Source organism: Drosophila albomicans, chromosome 2R (genome assembly GCF_009650485.2).
Source record: "Drosophila albomicans strain 15112-1751.03 chromosome 2R, ASM965048v2, whole genome shotgun sequence".
Taxonomy (NCBI): domain Eukaryota; kingdom Metazoa; phylum Arthropoda; class Insecta; order Diptera; family Drosophilidae; genus Drosophila; species Drosophila albomicans.
In genome coordinates this window covers 25,705,935-25,715,490 of record NC_047631.2, presented here as the reverse complement: position 1 = coordinate 25,715,490, position 9,556 = coordinate 25,705,935, and the positions used below count along the sequence as shown (strand labels likewise).

General features: G+C 45.3%; 2 protein-coding genes across 2 annotated transcripts; one reads left to right on the top strand and one right to left on the bottom strand.

Moving 5' to 3' along the window:
- The first annotated feature begins 337 nt into the window (after positions 1-337).
- On the top strand, positions 338-6,461 carry LOC117576763 (DNA-directed RNA polymerase II subunit RPB1-like). Its single transcript, XM_034261809.2, has one exon. It carries the CDS (start codon positions 478-480, stop codon positions 6,307-6,309), a length of 5,832 nt encoding a protein of 1,943 aa, XP_034117700.1. The 5' UTR covers positions 338-477; the 3' UTR covers positions 6,310-6,461.
- Positions 6,462-7,253: 792 nt separating this feature from the next.
- Positions 7,254-9,278, bottom strand: LOC117576753 (uncharacterized). The gene has a single exon (XM_034261786.2). It carries the CDS (start codon positions 9,226-9,228, stop codon positions 7,273-7,275), a length of 1,956 nt encoding a protein of 651 aa, XP_034117677.1. The 5' UTR covers positions 9,229-9,278; the 3' UTR covers positions 7,254-7,272.
- Positions 9,279-9,556: the final 278 nt, after the last annotated feature.

Here is a 9,556-nt window from a genome sequence, read left to right as displayed (position 1 = left end):
GCTTTATGATATATTACAACTCTTTGTAAGTTAAGTAAAAACAAAAAAAAAATCAAAAATGGCAATACTAAGAATCAAGTGGTTGCACCTTTTTTTCATGTTTGTTGTAACCCTAATTTGGAGTAATCGATTAATAGAAAATCAATTCTGTTTTGACAATTAGAAATGTCCTAAAATTGCAGAGTCATTAGCTGAAATCTTTTGACTCAAGCTTTTACGCGAAAAAGAACAACAATTTTCTATTTCTAATCAAAGTAAGCCAGTTTCATCGTTTCGTTGCCTACATTCCGAAAAAAACGGAATGACTCTCAATTAAACCGTGTGTCGTGCTGTATTAATATCTGAAATAATTGAGGTTACAAATTATTTTATTTTAATTTTTGAAGAACACGCGAGGAAATTAATTTTTGACGTGACAAACTGTTAAAGAAATTTGCAACTTCTATCTCAATTCTAAGTGTGTGATTCGTATTAATAATGAGCAACACCTCGGACTCCAAGGCGCCAGTGCGTCAAGTGCGGCGTGTGCAGTTTGGTATTTTGTCACCCGATGAAATACGTCGCATGTCGGTGACCGAAGGTGGTCTGATGTTTGCCGAGACAATGTCCGGTGGCCGTCCCAAGCTTGGTGGCCTCATGGATCCGCGTCAGGGCGTCCTTGATCGCAATACACGTTGTCAGACTTGTTCCGGCAACATGACCGAGTGTCCCGGACATTTCGGGCACATTGAGCTGACCAAGCCTGTGTTTCACATTGGCTTTATTGCGAAGACGATCAAGATACTGCGCTGCGTGTGCTTTTACTGCTCCAAGTTGCTTGTGTCGCCACACAATCCCAAGATCAAGGAAATTGTCATTAAGTCGAAGGGACAACCGCGCAAGCGTTTTGCCCACATCTACGAATTGTGCAAGGGTAAAAGTATTTGCGAGGGTGGCGGCGAAATGGAAGTGAATCGCGATAATACGGCGATGCCGAACAACCAGACTGGACACGATGGCTGTGGACACTATCAACCCATAATACGCCGCTCAGGACTGGATCTCACTGCCGAGTGGAAGCATGTCAACGAGGACACACAGGAGAAAAAGATGCAATTGTCGGCCGAGCGTGTTTGGGAGATACTTAGGCATATCACCGACGAGGAGTGTTTCGTGCTAGGCATGGATCCTAAGTACGCGCGTCCCGACTGGATGATTGTCAGTGTGTTGCCTGTGCCACCGTTGGCCGTGCGTCCCACAGTCGTTATGTTCGGTTCGGCCAGGAATAAAGACGATTTAACGCACAACCTGGCGGACATCATCAAGGCGAACAATCAGCTGAAGAAGAACGAGTCAACGGGAGCTGCTCCGCATGTCATACTCGATAGCATCAAGATGTTGCAGTTCCATGTGGCTACACTGGTGGACAACGAAATGCCCGGGATGCCCCGTGCTATGCAAAAGTCCGGCAAACCGCTCAAAGCTCTGAAGGCTCGTCTTAAGGGTAAGGAGGGTCGCATACGTGGAAATCTGATGGGCAAACGTGTGGACTTCTCGGCACGAACTGTCATCACTCCGGATCCCAATTTGCGCATCGATCAAGTGGGCGTACCGCGTTCTATTGCCCAGAATCTCACCTTCCCCGAGCTGGTGACGCCTTTCAACGTAGATCGACTGCAGGAGATGGTGCAACGTGGTCATTCCCAATATCCTGGTGCCAAGTACATTATACGCGACAACGGCGATCGAATCGATTTACGTTTCCATCCCAAGAAATCGGATCTGCATCTGCAGATCGGCTACAAGGTGGAGCGACATTTGCGCGACGACGATCTGGTCATCTTTAATCGCCAGCCGACGCTGCACAAGATGAGCATGATGGGGCATCGTGTCAAGGTACTGCCCTGGTCCACATTTCGCATGAATCTCTCCTGCACCTCGCCCTACAATGCTGACTTTGATGGCGACGAGATGAATCTACATGTCCCACAATCGATGGAGACGCGTGCCGAAGTGGAGAACATACACATTACGCCGCGACAGATTATTACACCGCAGGCGAACAAACCCGTCATGGGCATTGTGCAGGACACATTGACAGCGGTGCGTAAGATGACCAAGCGGGATGTGTTCCTCACCCATGAGCAGATGATGAATTTGCTCATGTTTCTGCCAACCTGGAATGGCAAAGTACCGATCCCCAGCATCCTAAAGCCGACTCCCTTGTGGACGGGCAAACAGCTCTTCACGCTGATTATTCCCGGTAATGTAAACATGATACGTACACATTCCACGCATCCCGATGACGAAGACGACGGTCCCTACAAGTGGATATCGCCTGGCGACACTAAGGTCATGGTGGAGCATGGTGAGCTCATCATGGGCATACTTTGCAAGCGAACACTGGGTGCTTCGGCGGGGTCCCTACTGCATGTTTGTTTCCTGGAGCTGGGCCATGAAATTGCGGGTCGTTTCTATGGCAACATTCAGACGGTCATCAACAATTGGCTGTTGTACGAAGGGCATAGTATTGGCATTGGCGACACCATTGCCGATCCGCAGACCTACGCGGAGATTCTGCACACCATTCGAAAGGCAAAGGATGATGTGGTTCGTGTCATCGAGAAGGCACACAACATGTACCTAGAGCCGACGCCTGGCAACACATTGCTTCAAACGTTTGAGAACATGGTAAATCGCATTCTAAACGATGCGCGTGACAAGACCGGCGGTTCTGCGAAGAAATCCTTGACCGAACACAATAATCTGAAGGCCATGGTGCTGTCGGGCTCCAAGGGATCCAACATTAATATCTCGCAGGTCATTGCGTGTGTGGGTCAGCAGAATGTGGAGGGCCAGAGAATACCTTATGGATTCAAGAAGCGCACGCTGCCGCATTTCATAAAAAACGATAGCGGTCCGGAGGCGCGCGGTTTCGTGGAGAACTCGTATCTTGGTGGATTGACGCCATCGGAATTCTATTTTCATGCCATGGGCGGTCGTGAAGGTCTCATCGATACGGCTGTGAAGACGGCAGAAACTGGTTATATTCAGCGACGTTTGATTAAAGCGATGGAATCGGTGATGGTCAGCTATGATGGCACAGTGCGCAACTCTGTTGGACAGCTCATTCAGTTGCGCTATGGCGAAGATGGACTCTGTGGCGAGCTGGTGGAATTCCAGAACTTGCCCACGGTGAAGCTGTCGAACAAGGTGTTTGAGAAGCGCTACAAATTCGACTCGTCCAAAGAGCCTTACATGCGCAAGGTGTTTACGGATGAAGTCATCAAGGAGATGAGCGACAGCACTGATGCCATACAGGAACTGGAAGCGGAGTGGGAGAAACTAATGTCGGATCGCGAAGATCTGCGCAGCATTTTTCCTAATGGCGACTCGAAGGTGGTGTTACCCTGCAATCTGCAGCGCATGATCTGGAATGTACAGAAGATCTTTCACGTCAACAAGCGATTGCCAACAGATTTGTCGCCACTGCGTGTGATCAAGGGAGTTCGGGAGCTGCTTGAACGTTGTGTGATTGTGTCCGGCAAGGATCGCATCTCAAAGCAGGCGAATGAAAATGCCACACTATTGTTTCAATGCCTCGTTCGTTCGACGCTCTGTTCCAAGTTTGTCACCGAGGAGTTTCGCCTGTCGCAGGAAGCCTTTGAGTGGCTCATAGGTGAGATTGAGACACGCTTTCAGCAGGCTCAGGCCAATCCTGGTGAAATGGTTGGCGCCTTGGCTGCGCAAAGTTTAGGCGAACCGGCCACACAAATGACTCTGAACACCTTTCATTTTGCCGGTGTCTCTTCGAAGAACGTAACGCTGGGGGTGCCCAGACTAAAGGAGATCATCAACATCTCGAAGAAACCGAAAGCACCTTCGCTCACAGTTTTCCTCAGAGGCGGTGCAGCTCGTGAAGCCGAGAAGGCGAAGAATGTGTTGTGTCGTCTAGAACATACATCGTTGCGCAAGATGACGGCCAACACAGCCATTTACTATGATCCAGATCCGAAGAATACGGTGATTCCCGAGGATCAGGAGTTTGTCAATATCTACTACGAAATGCCCGACTTTAATCCAAATCGTATTTCGCCTTGGCTGCTGCGTCTCGAGCTCGATCGCAAGCGCATGACGGACAAGAAGCTGACGATGGAATTGATTGCAGAGAAGATCACAATGGGATTTGGCGATGATCTCAATTGCATTTTCAACGATGACAATGCCGACACTCTGGTGCTGCGCATACGTATCATGAACAATGAGGATGGCAAATTTGTGGACGATGAGGATGCTATTGATAAAATGGAAGACGACATGTTCTTGCGTTGCATCGAGGGCAACATGCTGGCGGACATGACGCTGCAGGGCATCGAGGCCATTAGCAAGGTGTACATGCATCTGCCGCAAACCGATAGCAAAAAGCGCATTATTATCACGGAATCGGGTGAGTTCAGAGCCATTGGTGAATGGCTGCTGGAAACTGATGGCACAGCATTGATGAAAGTGCTGTCCGAGCGCGATGTGGACCCAGTTCGTACATACTCCAATGATATTTGCGAAATATTCCAAGTGTTGGGCATTGAGGCGGTGCGCAAGTCTGTCGAAAAGGAGATGAACGCTGTGCTGCAGTTCTATGGCCTCTATGTTAACTATCGCCACCTGGCGTTGCTTTGCGATGTGATGACTGCCAAGGGACACTTGATGGCTATCACCCGGCACGGCATCAATCGACAGGACACCGGCGCTTTGATGCGCTGCTCCTTTGAGGAAACCGTCGATGTGCTCTTGGATGCTGCGGCCCATGCCGAAAGCGATCCGATGCGAGGCGTTTCCGAGAACATTATTATGGGACAGATGCCTAAAATGGGCACCGGTTGCTTTGATCTGCTGCTGGATGCCGAGAAGTGTGTGTATGGCATTGTCGTTCCGAATCTCATCGACGGCCTTGGTGGTGCCGTTAACTCTCACTTTCCTTGCGGCGCTTTCTCGCCCGGCATGTCGCCGGCCACGACACCTTTGATGCAGTGCATGTCGGCAATTTACTTGGCCACGCCTCGCCAGATGGGTACCTTAACACCGGGAGGTCTGTGTTTTTCCCCCTCAGCTGCCTCGGAGGCAGCGGCTTTTTCGCCATGCTGGTCTCCAGCTTATGGTAGCCTATCGCCGAGTTCGCCATCAATGTCACCGTATCATGTTGATTCGCCAGCGATGTCTTCATATCACGCCAACTCGCTCGCTATGTCGCCCTTGCATGCGATAACATCGCCCAGCTATGCAATCACCTCACCGAGCTATGCACCGTCACACTATTCACCCACATCGCCACAGTTTGCAGCAACGAGTCCGAGCTGTGTGACGCCGAGTTATAATCCACTGTCGACGAGCTATTCACCTTCGCCATATGGTTATTCGCCCACCTCGCCCTTGTACTCGCCCACTTCGCCCTTGTACTCGCCCACTTCGCCGCTGTACTCGCCAACAAGTGCGGGCACCGGTGTGTATTCACCAATATCACCATCGTACTCGCCGACGAGTCCATCGTACTCGCCAGTGTCGCCGTCTTACTCGCCCGCTCCACAAGTTTATTCACCCATATCGCCAACGTATTCAGTATCGTCTCCGAACTTTACGCCAGTGTCGCCGCAATATTCGCCAACATCGCCGTCGTACTCGCCCTCGTCGCCAAGTTATACACGCGCTTCAAAATCATATTCGCCATCGTCACCCAGTTACTTGACATCGCCCATTTATTCACCGATTTATAAATCGCCAAGTTCGTCAGGATCACCAGAATATTCGCTTACCTCGCCTACCTACTCGCCATCTTCACCAAATTACACGCCGAATGCGCCCAATTACAAACCGAAAAAGCTCAAATATACGCCAACATCGCCAAGTTACTCGCCATCATCGCCAATTTATTCGCCAATATCGCCGAATTACTCGCCAATATCACCGAATTACTCGCCAATATCACCGAATTACTCGTCAACATCGCCAAGTTACTCGTCAACATCGCCAAGTTACTCACCAACATCACCACGTTACTCACCAACATCACCAAGTTATTCGCTAACAACACCATCCTACACGCCCAATACACAAAAATCGCAAGCCAAAAAGTCGAAAAAATCGACTCGTTATTCGCCAACTAAACCAAACTACACACCTGTATCACCGAGTTACAGTCCAAGTACTCCGAGCTACTCGTTGACTTCACCAATGTATTCGCCGATGACTCCAGTGCAGTACAATTCCTCAAGACGGGCATCCATAAATCAGGCGTATTCACCCAGCACGGCTGTGTTCACGGAAGATGATGACTAGGTCGTCTATGAAGAAGTTATCAACTTGTCAATCGGTGATGAAAAAATTAAATTATAATTATTTGAATTATGATTTTTATAAAAAATATTGCTTCAATTGTACAATCTTAATAAAACTATATTTGCCGCAAAACAACAGCCAGAAATTTGCTAAATTAACAAAAATTGTGGGAATACGATTCGTAAGTTCATGATTGTCAATGTGAGGTGTCACGTAGGTACCACAGCCAAAACTGCTTTTATAGAAGAGGCCAACGCTACCTAAAAGGCATCGTATGAATCGACACGACATCCTGCTCATGAATATATGGAATTGTTGTTTCTGCTGAATCTTCGTTAATTCCTGTGTTCACAAAGACGATATTGATTGACTAGACAGACTAAAGAACTGTAACGCCAGCAGCAAGTGCAGTAAAACCGCAAATGTGAGCTGCTTATTACTAATATTGTTCACTAATTCACACAAAGACGACAACAAATTGTATAAATTGTATAAATAATGCAAAGAAAAAGTTAAGTGGGCAAAGATCAACTCATGTTTTTTTTCAATCGCATGACTAATACCTCAATCAAATTGTAGATGATGAGAGCTCACAAGTAAAGAGATTTATTAATTGTACAGTCTTTATTATCAACGACTTCCTTTTTCGTATATCACCTATATGGATAAAATCCAATTATTTAAACAATTCATGTTTTTTTTTGTTGTAAAGATTTTATTATTTGACACAGAATGATTTTGAGTAAAACAAATGATGTACATAGAAAATATGGCAAATCAAGCCAAAATATTAACAACAACACACGAGTAGAATATTCTTATCAGCATGTCGAGGTAATCTTGAAAACCAAATAAACTACATGAACTAAATTTGAAATACAACTAATTATAGTGTTGTCAATATGCAGAGTAAATTTTTTAAAAATATATATTAGCATGAAACATAGCTAAGATGACACTTATTTAACCATGTTTGTCAAACGTCCAATCCGTAGGATGGTATGGTAAGGGAATATATTTCGAATAATCGAAATTGAGGATTCTGGGTGCCACATAGCCACCATATCCGGGAGTGCCTTTATAGAAGAGGCCAATGCCAGACAAAGGCATCGGAACAAGCGACACTACATCCTGTATATCAATAAACGGAATTGTCGTCTGTGCTGCATCCTTGTCTATTCCTGTGTTGGTAAATTCTACAAACTCGCCAAATTCCGTCAATGGTTCTGAGCTCACTTCAGATCGTGTCGGCACATCCAAATTGTTCAGATTCACCTTTGTTCGGTTAGTATTTATTTTCCATTGCCAATACTCCTCGTCGGCAATTAATTCTCCCTTTTCGTAATCGAATTGAGTGAAATGCACTTGAAGATTCAGATGATCAACCAACGTTCCGAAAGCTACGCCAGTTACTATAACGGTTGGGTCTCTTTGGTGGGAAATTTGATCCAGATTTAAGGCGCGATTCTCGTAGCTAAGCACATGATAATCTGTTCCCGCTTCAACATTGGGATCCGTGAGTTCGTAATCATCAACGGGTTTCCACTCCAGTGTTGATTCATCGATACCGCCACGGGGCAACAACAGTCCCTGTTGAATCTGCAAATGGAATATGCGATTCTTCTTCACGAACCTCACACCCGTCACCACCTTGTTGTCTGTGATGTCCGACTTAGTTTTGCGAAGATTAAAGTAGCGATCAGAGTTGAACTTTTGATCACATAGACAGAAACAATAGTCGCAATTATAGATAAGCCATCTCTTCCAGCTTTCCACTTTATGAATTCTATGCTGACAATCCTTTCGTTCTCCGAAAACCCGTCCATTGTCATATTCAATGTACTCATAGCGACGAGTGCTGTTTCCCTGCGATTGACACACATTCATGTCTTCGTCGACAAACTGACAGTCGTGTATGCCACCCAAGCATTGAGGTTGTTTTGAACAAAATTCATCTTTGTCGTAGCAATCCTCATAGATTGCGTGCTTGTGGTGAGAGCAACTTTCTTCGCAGCTTCCATCTTTGTTTAGATTCACAACGTTCTCAACGTAGCCTATAATGAGATTTGTTATCTCGTCGTAAGTCACTTTGGCAATGTGCTTCGGGGGATCATTGCGCCAAAGTCGAGCATCCATGTATTCAAGCGCATTTTGAAATAAATAGTAATTATTTTCCGTTCTCCTCCTGTAGTTGAATCGAAATGCCATCCTTTCGTAATTAACATTTTCGCCAGCAATTCGATGAGCTACCAACGAGTACTCTATCAGAATATATGCCTTCAATTCGTATATCGCACGGTCTATATACAATCCGTAGACATAATGTTGTGGAAAGAATTGTAGTTGGTACATCTGTTCGGTAGTAAACATATACTTAACCGATTTTCCGAATTGTTTGTAATTTGGCTGAGATATAACCACTCCGGAATAAAATTTTTTATTTAATTTTTTTCCAGGAATAGTGTAATCAGGCCGGGCCTCAGTAAATGATTTGAGTGTGGAGATATCGTAGCTTTGCAAGTTTTCCACTGGTGGTAAGAACTTGGACATTCGAGCCATTTCGTAGACAATACTTTCAATTGGATGTCTATAAGTTCCCTCTTTACTATAATCAACAACAGAGCTGTTGATTTTCCTCGAAATGTTTGCATAGCGTTCTTCGAGTTGATCAACTCGTAAGCTAATGTTCTTAAGATGTTCCAGTACTTTGCTCTGATTTTCGTTTACATTAGTTGTGTTATTCGTTTCCTCAATTAATTTGCCAACATCTGATTGCACAAAATCGACCATCTCTTGTGCATCGGTGATAAATCCAAGAGTCAGCGGCTTTGTTTCAGATGGTATAGTCTGACTGCTCTGAATGAAGATCGGCAACATTAGCAGCAACTGGAGCGACAGCTCCAACCGGAACAGTTGCATGGCACGCGAGTATTTGAATTGTTCTTTTAATCAAGAAATAGACAACCGTTTCCGACGACAATCAAAAAGAAACTAATCTGAATCTAAGAGTAGCGAAATTGGTCGTCAGAGTATGATGTCTAAAAATAAATAATAATGCCAGCAAAGATCAACGCAATCTATTTGCCAATTTTTTTCTTTTGACAAAAAAAAAACGGAATTGGAATCACATGACTATAGAAATTATAAAATACTGATTAGCATATTAATTTAATCGATAAGAAATTTTTAATATTCAATTCAATTACTCATATTATTCATTCTGTTTACTTTTAATAAAGCGAATTGT